At 41.7% G+C, this 17,723-nt stretch overlaps 1 protein-coding gene across 8 annotated transcripts in view; it reads right to left on the reverse strand.

The window, feature by feature from the left end:
* Positions 1-17,723, reverse strand: part of LOC148369719 (IQ motif and SEC7 domain-containing protein 1-like) — a 106,523-nt gene that overhangs the window by 8,520 nt on the left and 80,280 nt on the right. For 7 of the 8 annotated variants that reach the window (XM_088331867.1, XM_088331871.1, XM_088331866.1 and 4 more), the window contains 12 exons: positions 15,444-15,561; positions 12,765-12,932; positions 12,522-12,695; positions 11,471-11,566; positions 9,668-10,224; positions 5,797-6,654; positions 4,812-4,970; positions 4,612-4,734; positions 4,380-4,546; positions 3,296-3,435; positions 3,099-3,224; positions 1,307-1,406 (listed from right to left, as the gene is read on the reverse strand). In XM_088331867.1, the coding sequence (XP_088187993.1) occupies positions 1,307-1,406; positions 3,099-3,224; positions 3,296-3,435; positions 4,380-4,546; positions 4,612-4,734; positions 4,812-4,970; positions 5,797-6,654; positions 9,668-10,224; positions 11,471-11,566; positions 12,522-12,695; positions 12,765-12,932; positions 15,444-15,561 (2,786 nt within the window). The remainder of the gene's footprint in view (positions 1-1,306; positions 1,407-3,098; positions 3,225-3,295; positions 3,436-4,379; positions 4,547-4,611; positions 4,735-4,811; positions 4,971-5,796; positions 6,655-9,667; positions 10,225-11,470; positions 11,567-12,521; positions 12,696-12,764; positions 12,933-15,443; positions 15,562-17,723) is intronic. The other variant, XM_088331872.1, reaches the window with a different exon arrangement.

The raw sequence follows: 17,723 nt of genomic DNA on the forward strand, positions 1-17,723 counted from the left end.
AAAAAAATATAAATCTTATAATTGTGTACATATTCTTAAGACTTTGAAAAATGGATTTAAGACATTTTAATGCCAATTAAGGCCTTATTTCTAAAATAATGAATTAAATGCCTTTTAAATCTTTTCAAGGATCCGTGGGAACCCAGTTTCATCAGTTTAATTATTTAAAAAAATCTATTATGGGTTTTAGTATGTGCTCAATTAACCCGTGCTTGAAAAGGAAATGTTGAATATCAGAACTTCACAATTTGACTTGCAAGATAAGCGAATGGTTAAATGCATTGCTGTTAAACACTGTCAATCAAAAGTGAGAGCACTGTTGTGTTATCTCATGCGGAGTATATTAAGTATGAGTTAACAGTGCCAAGGTGAGTTCAATGGGCCCTTACGTTTTTGACCCACTGCTTTTATTTACTTTTACAAAGCTGTTCATTACGGTAGGAAACATTGAGGGGACGATCAGTGACGTCATGTCCCCCTCCTCGTTTTTTGGTTCTATTTGTTAGTGTATGACAGATGATTCATCATTTGCTCTACATTTGCTGGTAAGTTACAGTATTTTGAAACATTCCGCGCTAGAAAATAACAAAATGTACAAGATCAAGCTGTTAGCCATCAAAATAATATTGTCAGTTGTGTACAGTTTAGCAGTTTGATGTCGAAAGACAATAATTTAGAAAAAAACAATAAGGTTTACACAATTGTCTGAAGGACTACTAAAAACACTGAAGGTCCAGCACTCCAGTAACACATGCCTTCTTACATTGGTGCCCACAGTCTCAAGCAAATCAAGACAAAAGTAAAGTGATTTTATAAAACAGCAAGTATTTTAGTTTTTCCAGAAGGAGATATCCAATAAATGCCAATGCTTAATTCCAACTGGCCTTGTAACTCAGTATCAATCCTTTTACTTGAACTCATCCACAATTATCCAAAATTTTGTCCGGTAAGGGTGGATGAGACATTTTTCAACATAGTAGATCAATGCACATATGGTCAGGAAATCCTGTCTCCCTGTTTATCACAATACAAATGCCTTGTAAGACTCTCGCATCCCCGTCCAACGTTTTTTTTTTAATTATTTTATAATATTTTTATTATTTTTCGATCAGGCTTCAGTGTGTCAACATGCACGTACTTGCACGCGTATTATCGTCTACAACCGCGACAAAGGCTGCAACGATAACCGGATCCAGTTGGTCGGCCGCGAATAAAAAGTTCAAAATTCCGTACACTTGTGCTTGTAATACATTTTATGTGGTTGAATCATTCAAGTTGGAAACGAGGGTGGAAAAAAGTCTCTTACAAGTGTTCTGGAAAGTGTGCACCTGCATGTCCACCAGTGGGAACGATTGTCGGAAACTGTATGTCACGGAGGCCTTCTTCTTTTGAAAGATCTTAGTCACCTAAAAAAGTATGGAAAGAAAAAGTGATGACTCCGATTTTTTTATGCTTCCTTCATGTGAGTCTAAAAGCAGTATTTAGATGGTGGCGTGGGATTAATGCAGCAAAATCCAACAGTTTGTATCCATTGGTTGCCCATTCACGGCGGCGCAGTGGTTAGTGCGTGTGCGACACAGTTCTGAGGTCATGAGATCGAAACCTTCTGTGTGGAGTTTGCATGTTCTCCCTGTGCCCTTGTGGGTTTCCTCCCACATTCCAAAAACAAGCATTTCAGGTTTATTGACCAGTACAAATTGTCCCCAGGTATTAATGAGCGAGTGAGTTGTCTGTCTCTGTGTGCCCTGCGACTGGCTGGCAACCAGTTTGGGGTGTCCCCTGCCCACTGTCCGTATAACACATTCTGCATTCTTAAGAGCACACAATAATTAACAAACACTACAACCACAAAGTTTCCCCTTTAACCCATATAGAAAAATCCTTTTGCATTTTCATTTTTTGGCCTGAAATAAATCAAGCACATTGGCAGATAAAACTCAAGCCTGTAGAAGTAAAACTTATTTGCAAAACTTACTAAAAGTGTTTTGGGGCGGCAGTAGCTCAGGAGGTAGAGCGATCGTTTTAGGATTAAGGGATCCCAGTTCGAATCCCGGCTTGTCCGTGTTACATGTCGAAGTGTCCTTGGGTAAGACATTGAACCCCCAATTACCCCCAATAAGCAGGTTAGCGCCTTACATGGCTGCACAGATCACGGCTGCTATTGGGAAATGTGAAGCACAATGTAAAGCACTTTGGGAAGTCATTGACTTGAAAAGCGCTATATAAATGCAGATCATTTCATTTTCATTTCATTTCAAAACTTTGTGTTTAAATTACCGTGAATTCCGACTACAGAGCACACCTGATTAAAAGCCGCATGTTTGAATCCAAGAATGATACCCAATTTGGTCTTTGAAGAAGCCGCACTAAATTTTAAGCCGCAAGATGAAATAGCCATAAAATTAAAATACTGTATCTCCCATCAGTTTCTTACACTTTAAGCCCGGCGCACACCTTTAAAATGTTGTATAGTGCTGGATTGCAATACAGACATGTCTTTTTGTGTTGCTGCCATTGATGATTGCCGCTGTAATGGACCAAATTGCATCCACTTGTCGTTGTTCCTTGAGGATTAAATGACACTTCAGTCATCTGACATTGATGCCAGTGATACAGAAAGAGAAGTGTAGCATTTCTGACAGCCAACTGCCACTACTGTTCAATTCAGATCTATAGATTGAGAACTTGACTTTTCTTAAAAAAATTGAAATATTGTGAGTACCTTGTAAATATTGAATGAATCCTGTCAAATCTCCTGTTTTGCTCCGGTTGCGAGTAATGTTGTCAAAAACATGGACTATTTTCTCTCAAAGGGGATCATAAATGTGTTCCACGTGTCATCATGGTGTTTTGTATTTAGTATGCATGAGTTGTGGAAATGAGCAGCTAACCATTTTCCTCTTACCGTTGCTAGTTGCAGTTTTTAAAATGTAGCAAAAAAGATAGCGGCCTGCAGTCCGGAATTTACTTTTGGAAAGGTAGCTAGGCATTACAAATACAAAACTAACTATAAACACTCCTATTCACACAGAAGGACCATTTTATTACACAAAGTGTGATTGAAAATAAATCACTATACCAAATATATGGTGTCTTACCATGAGGAGATCGTTGAAAAGGAAGACCTCCCTCTGGTGGACGCCGCTTCTCTGGGCTCGGTTTGGGTCTGGAACCTCAAACAGTTGGCAGCAGCACACTAGTCGGCGATGAGGCAGTGACAGAACCTGTGAATGGTTTTCAAGTCATTCAGTCAGAACAGACACCCAATTGGCAGGAAGAATAGGTCGGCACTTACGGGCTTCTTGCCCACCACCATCCTCTCCACCGCTTGAACCTGGGACACGTGGTCGTCATTGGTCCTCAGCTCCCATTTCTGGATTCTGCCGTAGATGGACACCAGGAGATCTCTTGGAATGTCCTGACCATTGTCCACGCCTGGAGATTGAGACGACAGAGCGAAATTAGCTTCTAAAGCAGTGATTCTCAACATTTTTTTGAGCTGAGTCCCATCCCCCCCCTGATTTAAATCTCAAAGCAAACCTTCTGAAAAAAAAACATGAAATTATATTTGTAGGAGCTAAAAGGTATGCGTGTCGTTGATTGTTATTTTTCCTTTATCCATGGTGTGGAGCAGGTTAATTTTGAAGTGTATAAAGGTAGGACTGCTTTGTTACTAAATTAAATTAAAATGAGTACATTAAAAAGTATTAATACATGTTTAAATAAGAAAAATAACACGATTAAAAATTTTAGAAAACATTTGCTAATGGGATATCTTTTACAGCATGAGAGGTTATGGGTAATAGTACAGAAAATAAGCAACATGGAATAGAAAAAAAATAACTGAACCACCCCTTGTAATTACTGTATTTCATAATCCCCATCTAAGCATGGTGAACGAGTCTTTTTACAGCAGTGTTAGATCTATTAGTTGAATGAATGAATGAAAACTTTTATTTCGAACATAAAAATAAAAACAGGACAAAAACAATGAGTCAACAACAAAATAATGTCACATAACATGTTCGAAAAGGGGTAGTCAGAAGCAGATGCTTAGTTCTTGACTTGATGGTCCTCAATCATCTACCCGAGGGCAACAGTTCAAACTAAAATTTGTTACCAACATTATTTATATGTTTTAGCTCCTGAACACATAATTTTGTGATAATGCAACAAATAATGAGCAATATTGTCTGATTTGACAGACGGCAGAAAATGTTGCCAATATCGCTATTTTCAAGTAGTATTTTTCTTGTTTTTTAGAATAGTTCATGTGGTGCGCTAGACAAGGTTATGCGGAACACAAGTGTTGCAGAGCATACGCGCTGAGAAAAACTGTCCTAGAAGTTTAATAAACATCAAAATGAAACACAACCGACCTCGCAGGTTCTTGATGAAGTCGTCTAGTTTCATCTTTCTTTCCGGCTTCACGTTGGGGCTATACATGTCAGTGTTGAGGAGAATGATGGCAAACGCCAGGATGAAAATGGTATCTGGATTTTGGAACTGCCGTATCAGCACCGGGTTGCACACGCAGTAGCGCTGACTGGGAGTACAAAGCATAGCCGTCAAGACAATCTGAAAGAACACCATGAAAAAAGACAAGCTTACCTGAAAGCCTCCACCAGCCGCTCGACTCGCTGGGCTTCACCTTGAACTTTGATCTGAGCTTGGAACTTTCTCAGGGCGTCATCCAGGTCCATTCCTGAGAAATCCATTTCATCCAGGACACAGCTGATGACAAACACACAGGGAGCTTATGAGTTATCTCGTAATTCACAAATAGCAAAGGGGATAAAAGCAGCACTCACTCCAGCACATCCTTGTTGAACTGTTGCCGACTGCCCAAGAACTCGCCGATCATCTGACGGCTCAAGCCTTTCCTTTCCAAGATAAACCTAGCGATTCCCACTGGCGTGTCCGAAACAAAGCCCCTTTCGATGAGGTATTGGATTCCTTTCTCTGGCTTCCTGACAATCAGCATATCATTTTGTCGTTTAGTTTTAAATAGACATTCGTTAACATTATCTCATAAAAACATTTCAATGCCAAAATGAACCCAATGTGAGTGGTTTGCAGATGAGTGTGAAGCAGCTCGGGTTAAGATCGGCACCTACAAGTTTGAGACCATGGTTCTCAGACAATAAAGGGTGGCAAGCCCTTTGCGGGTTGTGGATGATATCTTGCCCCAAATGGAGGAGTTCAAGTACTTTGGGGTCTTTTTCACGAGTGAGGGTGGAATGCAATGCGGGACCGACAAACGGATCAGTGTCTGCTGTCGGGTAGACCCTGTGGAGTCCGTCATGGTGAAGAAGGAGCTGAGCCGAAAGGCAAAGCACTCGGTTTACCAGTCAATATACGGTTCTACTCTAACCTAAGGTAACAAACTGTGAGTCGTGAGAAAAAGCTCGAGATCCCGGACACAGGTGGCTAAAATGTGTTTCCTCTGCAGAGTGGCTAGGGTCTCCCTTAAAGATAGGGTGAGAAGCTTGGCCATTCAGGAGAGACTCAGTGTAGAGTTGCTACTCCTCCGTGTTGCAAGGAGTTAGCTAAGGTGGCTTGGGTAAAGATGCCTCCGGAAGGAGGTCGCCGGGATGACCCAGAAAATGCCAGAGACAACATATCTTGGCTGGCCTGGGAACATCTTGGGATCTTGTTGGATGAGATGGAAAAAGTGCCTAGGTATATGGGGGTCTGGGCTTCCCTGCTAAGAATGCAGCACTGGCAACCCGACCCTGAATAAGCAGAATATAATGGATGGATGAATGAACCCAATATGGGGCTCTATCTACTCACTTGTTGAAGAGGTTGAGTCCAATGCGGTATTGGCGGCGCTGGACCACGTCGTTGTTAAAGGCCGGTGAGTCCCAACTGTGGCGGCTCTCGCGCTGATACGTCTGCTTGCTGACGGCTGCCGTCGTCTCGCGTAGGCTGTCTCGTGAGGACGAGCCCGAGCTTCCGTTGTTGACGGTGGTGTCGTCGTTGGAGTTGGTGGTGGTGGAGTTGACGCTCTCGTTGTCGCCGTCAGAGCACAGGAGGTGGTGGTGAAGAGGGTGGTGCAGGTGCGGCTGGTGGTGAAGGTGGTGAAGGTGCTGATGGGCATCAGCCGAAGACGACAGCGGCGAGGGCGTAAGGGACGGCATCGGGGACAGAGGGGGAACAGGTGAAGGCAGCGGTGATGGGGAGGCTTCTGGGTAAGTGTGTGGAAGGTGGTGGTGCAGATGATGGTAATTGTGCTGAGCCAAGTGCGGCAGGTATGCAACGCCGCCGTGGTGCACGTACGGCATGTGGTTGTATTGCGGGTGGTGGTGCAAGACGGTGGGCAGGTGGGGAAGGGGCGATGGGTGAGGGTGTGCGTGCTGGAGGTGGCTAGGCATCGTGTGGGAGGGCAGGGCACGCGCCGAAGGAATCGGCACGACGGCTGGGGCGGGGCTCCGAGTCTGGCCCTGTGCCATAACCATCGAGCGGCCATTTGGTTTGTGTTTTATGGTTCCCTGCGGAGATTCAGCCTCACTACTGACTGCCCCGACACCTCCGTGTTCTTCTTCTTCTCCACTCTCGCCTTCTCCGCCGCCACTTTCCTCCTCTGCTCCTCGCTGCACACCGGGCGGCTCCTGCTCGTAGACCAGACGACCGATGGAGCCTCGCTCAGACCTGGAGTTAACCAAATGCAATTTGGAATTGTGGCTACAATATCAAGTACAAATACTTAATTGCTGTACGCAAGTTCATTTTTCAGGTATCGTATGTATTCGTTAATAAGGCCCTTTTTTTTAACTTAAAAACGAGTTCTAAGTTTGGGTGCACGTTATACACAACGGTAGTATCTTACTGTATTTGTCATTTATGCAATGGAAATTGAGAGCGCAAAATCCTAACCACTGGACAACCAGTGATATACATGACCTATAAAAAGGCATTTGATTTGAACTTATCTCATCTCATTAGCTACACCGCTTATCCTCGGTAGGGTCGCGGGGGCGCTGGAGCCCATCCCAGCAATCATCGGGCAGTGGGCAGGGGACACCCTGAACTGGTTGCCAGCCAATCGCAGGGCACAAGGGGACAGACAACTCACTCGCTCGTTCACACCTAGGGACAATTTGGACCGGCCAATTCACCTGACACTATATTTATTCTCAGTACAAGGGACGAATGTTAGAGATTCGAGAAACAGAAAGTTGTATTAAAGCACATAAACAACTGCAAAAAAAAGCACAACAAGGAAACAACTCTGTGGTGTATCTGGTGATAATTCCGACTATGAAGAACTTAAATATGTTGTAAATTCTATGTTTGTATTTTGTTTATAGTTTACTTTGTCATAAATGATTGCAACGCATATTCAGCAACTAAGTCACTTATAATGCTTAGTTTGATATTTTTGATAAAAAATTAGGGGTGTGCGTTATATACGAATAAATACATGTAAATGTGTGTACTTTTTACCATCAAAAACCTTCTATGTGAAAATCTGCAAATTATTTTTTATGGGTGATAAGGTTTTCCCACTTGCTTAGAATATGAAATGTAGCTCTGTTTTAATATTGGACACCTGCGAGGGAGATTGCATAGGATGCCAGGCTTGTTAATTTTTATGACAATGATTGCTCGCTGTTCTAAGTAAAACCCCGCGTAGTATCGCACACAAAAAAATACTAGATGCATTTCCGATTTAGTCCACGTATAAGAAGTGTCTGAAACTCATGACAAAAAGTTACCGGACACCAGGGCAGACAACTCTGAAAAGTTGCCTGCCCAACCATAAAGTTGCCTGCCTCATTTTTCACAAGTTGAAACACAATAAGACGACTAATCGTAAAAAAACCCATTGTTGCAAAGTATTAAGGATTGATAATCAGAATATAAAACAGAACAACACTTCAAAATTAAGTTTATACTTATAACATTCATTGCATGTATATGACAATCAGTATGTATCTGTATTAACTCATCTTCATTCATGCAATGTTTGCGTTGCGTCGTCTCCTACAAGCTACGTGAATTCCTCTTTCCACGATGCTTTTAATGTACGTTTATGTTTTGTAGCGTCATAAATTTTGCTTCTTTTGAATCTTTCTTCTGGGGCTGAGGTTTTGGCCTGATTCCTAACCACTTATCCATTTATCCTGTGTTCTCTGTGCGTCTACTTTGGAAAATTATATGGCAATGCACGACCTTATCACGCTCGGGAAATTCCAGAAGCACTAAGTTATTCGCTGCAGGCTTCTCATTGGCTGCTGAGTATGCAAATTGCCAAACGAACCAAAATTCTGAAATTTCCAAATGGAACGAAGATTTTGATATCGGAATAAAGCAAATGTTTGATTTAGAAAATAAATAAATAATAAAAAACAAAAAATAAAAACATTTTTTTTTCTTTCTTGAAAAAGTTGTCGGACGTTTTGTAAGTCGTACCCCCGACCTAAATTATGCACGTCCCGGCCGTCCGGGCAGACGTTATTTCAGACACTGGTATAAGGCACGCCAGATTTTAAGGCTAACTTTCAAATTTCTAACCAATTTGTTTTTTTTTGGTAAGCCTTATCATCCGGAAAATAAAGTATTTATTTTCTGTGCAACCTTGGGTCTTCAATTCCATGCACCTTTTAGTACAGTGTGCCTTATATATGAAATGTGAATGGTCATAAAACACTATTTTTTTGGGGGGTGCACCTCACAGTTCGGTCACTGTAGGTCAGAATTAAGATCTTAAGGCCAAGTCTGAGTACGAGCCTGATTCAAATGTCGATCATTACGTTTGGGTTTGGCCGGGCTTCTCTCACGCTGACTTTGTCTTTTTGTCTCTCTGCCTCTCTCTCTCTCTCCTAAAGTGCCACGCTAGTTTCCTGAGGACATAGTGCTGCTGTGGTTTATGAATCAATTTTCAACCAGTCAAAATGATGGACAGCTTTGAAATTTTCTCATCAACTCTTAAAAAAAATCCGTCAATGAGGGTAAATTGTCGCCTAACCTTACATCTGCAGACACAGATATCTCAAAAATGTGAATGTTTCTACAGAACAATATTGTTTAATTAGAGAAGACAGGCTTGGCAGTACAGCAAATGGGTGGTTAGAGCGTCAGGCCCACAATTCAGAGGTCTCAGGCGTAAATCCAGCTACCGGTCTCCCTGTGCGGAGGTGGAATGTTCTCCCCGTGCCTGAGTGGGTTTCTTCCGGGCACTCAGGTTTCCTCCCACAGTTTAATGACATGCAAGGCATGTCAATTGGCGGGTGCAAATTTTCCCTATGTATGATTGGGCTTGTGGATGGTCGTATCTCCATGTTATCTGCGACTGGCTGGCATCCAGTTTAAGTTGTGCCCTGCCCACCACTCAAAGACAGCTGGTTTGAGCTCCAGTACCCCCGCAATCCTAATGAGGATACGCATTGCAAAAAAGTTAATGGACGGGTGCAAGAAAGGCTTTCATTTTTTATTATAAAAAGACTTCTCCTCCTCTCCAGTCTTCACAGATAAAATATAAAATCTCAGGTTTGCTTTGGGCTCGGTTCTACAAATCAAGTTAATTGGTCGGGCCGGGGCTGGGTCGGGCATTTATACCCGCGGTCCTGTGCTGGATTTTTCAGGCTCGATCTGACCTCTATTGCAGGTGGGTATCACAAGTCCAAATATTTCTGTCCCTCTTGTGTTTGCTGTCACTCACCTGTCACTCATGTCGACAGAACTGTCGCTTGGTGGTTCTATGGTCAAGACAGGAAGGTGTCCTCCGGCGTTCAGCCTCCCCCTGTACTCTCCTCGACACTCGGTACAAGGGGTGCTCCCTCTCCGGCTGACGTTGCCGCTTCTCTCCGTCTCTCGACTGTCTTCCCTCCCGCTGGCACCACCCCAATATTCTGTGTCGGAGCTGGAGGCCGGACAGGACAGCGGCGAAGAGGGAGGACGGGAAATAGGCGAGGATGGTAAGCAACCGTCTTCCATGTAGAGCGTCACATCGCTGAAGGAAGTGGCCGTGCTGTCCTCGTGCATGGCCGCACCGGATGACACTCGTCCCGCCTGCCCCACAACACGGCGGGAGGTGGAGGTTCCTCCCCAGGAGCACTCCCTGTAATCTTCCTCCTCCTCCTCTTCTTCTTCTTCATCTTCCTCTTCTTCTTCCTCGTCACCTTCCTCCTCCTCTCCTTCACCTCCTGCATCCTGGGAGTCTTCTCGACCTGATTGACAGGTGAGCGAGTCGTCCATGGAGTCTGCCAGTGATTTCACCTGAAGTGGCGAGGCACAGGCAAATACACCCACAGTTAATAATACTCGCAAGAGCAAAAATATTTATTTACTTTAAAGCAGGGGTCCCTAAACCTTTTCCCGTGAGGGCCACATAACTTTTCCCTCTCTGATGGGAAGCCGGGGTCAGTTTGTAACAGAAAAAGTGTGACGATTGCAGGAATGCCTGAAAGTAAAAATGTAGTTTTCCAGTAAGCCACAATCAAGTAAGCCTTTCGAGTTTTTCGCAGTACAAAAGTCAGAAAATAAATAACACTATTAATGAGATCAATGATAACCAGATAACACTCCGTGGTTTCTTTAAGGTAAAAGGTCTGTGGAACATAAACTTTCTGTTGTGCCGAGCATAGTTTTAACAAGTCCAAGTCCATCCTAGATTTCAGAGCACTGGACCACCAGTGGTTTAGATGCCTTGGAAAAAGGCAGTACATTTTATATCATTATCGCACTATTTTTAGACACTGTACTTATGTTAATTTCATTCTGCGTTTTACATGTTACAATGACAATACATTCTATTCTTTTTTTCTCTTCTATTCTAAGCATTGTAACTGACAGTTTTTTGTTATTGGAATGCACAACAAAAATAACTAAACTAAATACCGTGACTAAAGAGTGTGACGATAGAAGAAGAGATAAAACCCTATGTCATAAAACCCAATGCCTTTTCATATGTCATCTATATCACCGGTAGTACAGTTGTATGAGTTTGGTGCTCTCACTACTGTGGCCCGGGTTCGAATCACCAAGACTTCTCTATTAGGTGAAAAAAATGTGAGACAAAATTTTCTCTGGTATTGCTCAAGGGGCCGGACAAAAGTGGGAGGCAATCTGTAGTTTTGGGACCACTGCTTTAAAGGGAAAATATGTATTATTTGAACCCTAGATATTGCTGCATGGCAGGGCTCTTCAACCTATTTTGGCCCGCGAACATCTTTTTTGTTACTATTTAGCGTAAAAGGCTACCAGTTTGATTTCCATCTCTAAAATACCAACTTGTTTTTACTATATTGTTACTATGTTATCGATGCATCCATTTTATGCACCACTTATCCTGAGTAAGGTATAATATTTGTTCACTAGATGTCACTGTATTGTGTAGCCCAACCGAATAAGAGTGCTAAAAAGCACAAGAGAGGATATAAACTACGTAGACTCAAAGTGACCAAACTGTACCATAATTATTTCAGACGAAAACTTCGGATGAGATCAAGTCAACAGTTAATACCTGCTTGGAGAAAGAGTCCTCCATGTCGCCTGTGTTGTCTGAAGCTTGTGGACCAGAATAGCCTTGGACCTGCGGTTGACGCTCATCAAAGGAATACTGTAAACATGTAACAGCTTGACTATGTACTGCACTGTAGTGCGTCCATGTGCACATTTGTGTCTACCACTTTATAGGGCTGCAACTAAATACTATTTCAATTGTCGACTAGTCACCGACTATTGAATTTTTATAATTTCATTTCTTACATTTAGCACGAAGTTGATTCACTTATGTAGAAAATGATAATGGGCACAATGAAAAAATGCATCTTTTACACTGCTGATTTTTCCAAAATTGAATAAAAGGGCTCTATGTAAAACCAATAGATCTGTAGAGACCTGATTAAATTTTTTAGGGACGATTAAAATCAAGTAAACATTTCTTATCCCTGTAAACCAAGAACAGGCTCAGTAGCGGCAGTAGAAAAGTAATGAAAACAGATATTATGTGTATTTTTTGAATGACATTCAATGGTCATCTGTAACAAAATAACGATTCTCAATAGTTTGAAATCAAACGATTTTAATAACTGACGTTTGTTCATTCATCACTCTTTTAATGAAATATACGCGTATAAAATTTACAACGCATGTCAAAACCGTATATGCTTGAATGTTACTTGAATCTTACTGAGGTGAGTCATACTCCTCTTTGTTCAACTGTTCGAAGTGCTTTCTCTTTAAATGTTTGTGCGTCACCAAGCAACTGCTTTGTGAATTTTGCAAGTAGTCTTTTTATTGGCCGTATTCAGGCTAAAATGCTCCCAAACATTCGAAGTTTTGTACACGTACTTAATGTTGAAGCTGCCAATTCTGTATGTTTCTATCACCTGTCGAGAGAGAGACGCTATTGCACATGAGCGACCCTCATCAGAGATTATATTAATTTAATACCTCACTATGTTGAAAAAAACGTGTCTGGTGACAATAGTCAACAATAAAATTCATCCGCGACTATTTTGGTTATCGATTTGTGTCAATAATGTTGACTTGCTGCAGCCCTACCGCTTTACCTGCATCCTCATGTTAGACAGTATGATGCGCCGGGTCATTCGACTCTCTGAGGCCGAGCTGCGGAGCCTCTGGAAGTTCTTGTTCATCCGGTACTGCCGGAACGCCGTCTGAATGATCCTGGCCGCTCGCCGGGAGACAAACTGGCCGCCATACTTCCTTTCCAGCATCTCCACCTAAGCGAAGTACAACCGATCAGAAGCTTTTCAAACGGTGCAGGCTGACAGTGTTAGTGCGCACGTCACCTTCTTGTCCTGGAGGTCCGTGGAGAGCTCATAGCTGTCGGAAAGAGCCTTGCAGCGTTTGCTCTCCTCCTCCTCTTGCTTGCGTAGTGCCAGGCTGGCAGGCTGCTGGCGACTCCGCTGAGCCCAAGCTAAGCTAGCCGCGTTGGGCGTCGAAACGGGCGATCTGTCCTGTTGAACCACGCTGTTAGCTTACAAGCACATTACAGTGGCACCCTCTACCTAAAAATTATTTTTTTCCAGGATTCAGCTCGTATCTAGAATTTCTCGTATCTCAAATAAATTTCCCCCGGAAGAAATACCTTATTTGTTTGTGTATAAGATGCATTTTTGCATATCCAATCTCAAAACTCACCTTTTCAGATTTGCCTACCAATCATGCCTTAGATGGCACCTCCTTTTTACAGTACTTTGTTTTTACTTATTTTCTGATTTTATTGATGTTACTGATTTTCTTCTGTGCACAGCAATTTTGGATTTCCTGAGAGACGCTTCAAGGTCAAAGGGATTATTATTATTATTTCATTATCTAAAAAAGAACTCAAAGTTTCTGTGTGTATGTTACAAGCAAAGTTTTAAGGTAGTATATGACCGTATTTATGTAATGATTGATCAGTTTCTAATATCGCATACCACAATTGCAAAACATTGGAGGCCATCCTAATTACTAGACCAGTGATTTTCAACCACTGTGCTGCGACACACTAGTGTGCAGGGAGAGATCGTCAGGTGTGCCATATGAAATTATCCAATGTTACTTTCTATGATTTTATAAAACAAATAATATTCACACATAATATTCTGCTAATATTATGTCTGTGCTGTAAAAAATGGGGGTATTATAATTTATATTAAAATTAAACATACTATTCAGTGTCATTTTATAACATTTTTGGTTAGTGGTGTGCCGCAAATTTTTTCCAATGTAAAAAATTGTGCCCTGGCTCAAAAAAGGTTGAAAAATACTGCACTGGACCACCAGTGTTATAGCTACCGTACAAAAAGGCATTATAATCTAATTCATTATAACTTAGAATGAGAACAAAAGAAAAAAATGATTTTTGTCCGAATTAATATTCATCTCTGGTAACGTGAATAGAAATGGTGTGGTGAGAATAAAAAATAAATAAAATAACGTGCCTTTTCAAATGTAATATATCACTGGTGGTTCAGTTATAAGGATTTGGAGCTCTCACTACTGCATGCATTCAACCGCAAAGTTTGAGCTGAGAAAAAAATAAAACAATATTATTTTAATTTAAAAAAATTGGGGTGCGCGTAAGACAAAAGTGCGCGTTATAGACGAATAAATACTTTAACTGAAAACCAATTAATCTGTTCCTGGTCTCCAAAATAATCCAAGTTAATGCCAAATAGTAATAAGAAATCGACCTGATCAAAAACAAACACATTCAAATAGTAATTGAACATAAAAATACAGTAATAAGCTAAGTAAGATGATATTAACAAAATAAAATGCGCCTTCTCGGAGAGGATTCTCGCCGTGGTTATATCTCCTTGTCTCATATCCAAAGTAAGAAACGTCTTTCTATCTCAATTGGTTCTCAATTTTTAAAGAGTAGTCACGCCGTAGGTCGTTTGTTTACCTTTGATGGCATCTTTTTATGTTACAGTAATAACATACAAAACGTAGATGATGAGCGACAGAGGGAACGTGTCCCCACCAATATTGAGCAATCCTAAAATATATTATGTGACCATTTAAAAAATGCCACCACCAAAGACCAAACATACGCCCTTGATGACCGATCTATACTGCTGCACTAAATCACTCACACAAACACCACATTCATGTTTGTCTTTTGTTTCCGGCTTCATTTCAATTTACATCATTCTGTTTATGGCCATACTACCCCAAGAACATTCGATCTTGAGAAGTTAAGCAGGGTAAGTCCTGGTTAGTACTTGGATAAGAGACCGCCTGGGAGTCCCAGGTGCTGGAAATCCCACCCATCTATCCAGCCATTATCTGCACCGCTTATCCTCATAGGGTCGCGGGGGTGCTGGATATTTTGGAATGTGGGAGGAAACCGGAGTGCCCGTTTGGAAACCCGTGCAACTCGTATGTCCAAGGTCCACTGTATTTAATGTTAGAATCAAATACACAAAAAAAATTTAGATTTTGGGGAAACCGTGAATATATTCATTTTTGAAAAAAATATCTCCCCATAGGTGTTGTGTATGCTGCTTACATTTTCAGTTCCAGGAAGTTCTTCCCATTACAATTTACCCCTTGGCAACCCAACCTTAATTTTTTTTGCATGGCACATAATAAATATCCATAATTGATACGTAATCCTTTCATAATGACATGATTGTGTGTAGCATGCACCTTTCCTCTTGGGCGTGACCGATAGGGTCCCCTATGGGATGATGACGCTTCATAGGACAGCACTGTATAAACTAATGCCGGCTGTCGTTAATCACGAAGGTTGACAAAATGCAATGGCAAAGCAAGCCACCAGAGAGCAGTATCAGTATCATTTTTAACAGACTTATTGTAAAACATGGAAACCATTTCAAACATTTACAAGTGTATCACCCCAAATTCTCGCACTTTCACACCTGCAAAACACAACATAAAAATCCAAACATTTTCAAGGATTTCAAGCACCCGTATGAACCCCTGTGTTAAAGAATATGCCTAGCGGGAAGGATTACCTGTACGTGGCAGGCTCCTAGCGACCCACTGGAGATGCTGGTGTTGGAGGCGTAAGGGTGGCCGAATAACGAATCGGCAAAAGGGAGCGCGTCCGGACACCGCGGTTCACCTTCCACACTGCGGGCAAAAATCAGTGGTTCATGTCACACTAGCTGAGTGCTAGCTGCAGAAATGGTAATGTGGGTGCACGTCAGTATCATCATTCTCATTATAATCATCATTATCAAAGGCCGTGAAGATGGAGAAGAAGCAAACGTGGGCACCGGCAAACTCCCGCAAACATTCGCGCACAGACACGCTAACAGGCAAACACTCACACACTTAGTTGACTCATGCTGAACAGCAGCGTGTCATGAGTGGGTGTGCATATTGTGTGCGTACAGTGTGTGTCTGTGCATTTCTATTGTGTGGAGGTGCAGTGTGTGCGCAAAAAACAGCTTGTATGTCTGTGCTTTCCCTGCGTCTTTAACATGACCTCACCGGAAAATGTATACAGGTGATTAATGTTGACAATTCTGTGATATTCATAGAAAGTTCAGAATCAAGAGCAATTGTATTCTTGTCCCAGAAAAAAATAAGGACCAGAAAATATAAAATGTAATGATCATTCAGGTATGTGTTAAGTAATACACCAATGTTATGTAAACTAATGTGTGCACCTTTTTTCACCATATACATATAAAACCAGTTTAATTATTGGAAGGAGCATTAAATAGACTCAGTCAACCACTAAAAAAATAATTTTACTCGAAAATCACAATGACCGCTACTGTTGAAATATTTTTCGGATACCTCAGCTGTCCTTAGCGGGCACCGAGGGCATCACATTGGAGACACCTGGCTTACTGCAACTGAAAACAAGTGCTACAAAGCATAAAGAAGAATACAAACTATGGGGACTCTGCATTTCAGTTCTAATTGTCTTGCCTAGAATTTCACAACATTTTGAAGCGTACCCTTAGCAGCAAGATGGCGGACAAAAATGTCTCACAGGCTGGCTAAGGCAATCATCAAGAATCGTTCCAGACATGTTATTTTATATTGTGTGGTTGCCGTGGTAATAGACTGTTTCAAGCATTAAAGGAAACTTAAGAGACCTGACGTTGATGCCGATGATAAGGAAGATGTTTTTTCATGGTTTTGCATTTGTTGTGGAAAAGAGGACCTCGCCGTTTGTCTAGGTGCCACTACAAAAAAGAATAGGTCATGACATACTTTAAGCCACAGTGATTAAAATGTAGCTAAAGAAGTAGGGGCTTGTAGTCCAGAAATAACAGTAATTACCCATTTCCCCTAATAAACTTCAGTCATTTAGCTTTTATATCTGCGCTTGGGTCCACCTCCCAAAACATGACATGATTACATGCAATGCATGAAAGGTTGTCTAAAGTTAATAAAACTTAATTGCAGGACGATTATTACATGCAGTCTGAGTTTGATGAAAAACCTTAATTATGAGGGATGTTAACAAAACCCATTACGCATGAGGGTCTTTGAAGTAGTGTGCGTATGCATTCAGTCTTACATATCGATAAATATACCAGCGAGCCCCCTGCTCGCGTGCCCGGTGGGCTCGCTGCGCTCTACATTCTCACACAAGAGGGACAGTAGCAAATGTGTGTCAGTTAAACACCGCTTTGTAAAACCAGTGTGTGTGTCTGTGTGTGTGTGTTAGTACACAAACTGCAACCAAATGCCATTGGGCCTGAGGTCTTATTCCTTTTCCCTTACCACCCTGCAGATGGTACATAGTAGCGCTCCTTCATCTTGTGTTTTTACGATAAAGCGTAACGTGCGTATGTCAAAGGAGTGTGTTTGTGTGTTTAGGACCGAAAAATGAGAAAAAGCACACCAGGAGTTTTTTACCCTCACTAATTGATGTGGTGGAGGGAAAATATGGTAATAATGGTCTCCATTGACTTAAGTGACAAACCGCTGTACACTGCAAATAAAGATTTTTACTCAATTGGCAAAAAAGTTTGATCATTGTAGGTCTCATTTCCTAATTCTTAGATATTTGAAGGTGGGGTGCGTCGTTTGAGATATCTTAAAAACAGCCCATATTATTTTTTTCCCTCCACACCTATCTTACTTTAGGCAAAGCTGTTCAGGGCGGAGCACACCAGGTAGGTGGAATGAGAGTTTTTCTTTGATATTTTGTTGTTTACATTTCTCTAAAGTAGAAAAAAAGCCTGTTTCAAAATGGTCCAAATGCCGACCCAAACCCCAAGAAGTTTATTCGGGTGCGCCTAAGAATTGCATGCAAGTTGACAGAGGCT

The sequence above is a fragment of the Urocampus carinirostris genome, chromosome 3 (genome assembly GCF_059441175.1).
Source record: "Urocampus carinirostris isolate Australia breed hairy pipefish chromosome 3, RoL_Ucar_1.0, whole genome shotgun sequence".
In the NCBI taxonomy this organism is placed as follows: Eukaryota; Metazoa; Chordata; class Actinopteri; order Syngnathiformes; family Syngnathidae; genus Urocampus; species Urocampus carinirostris.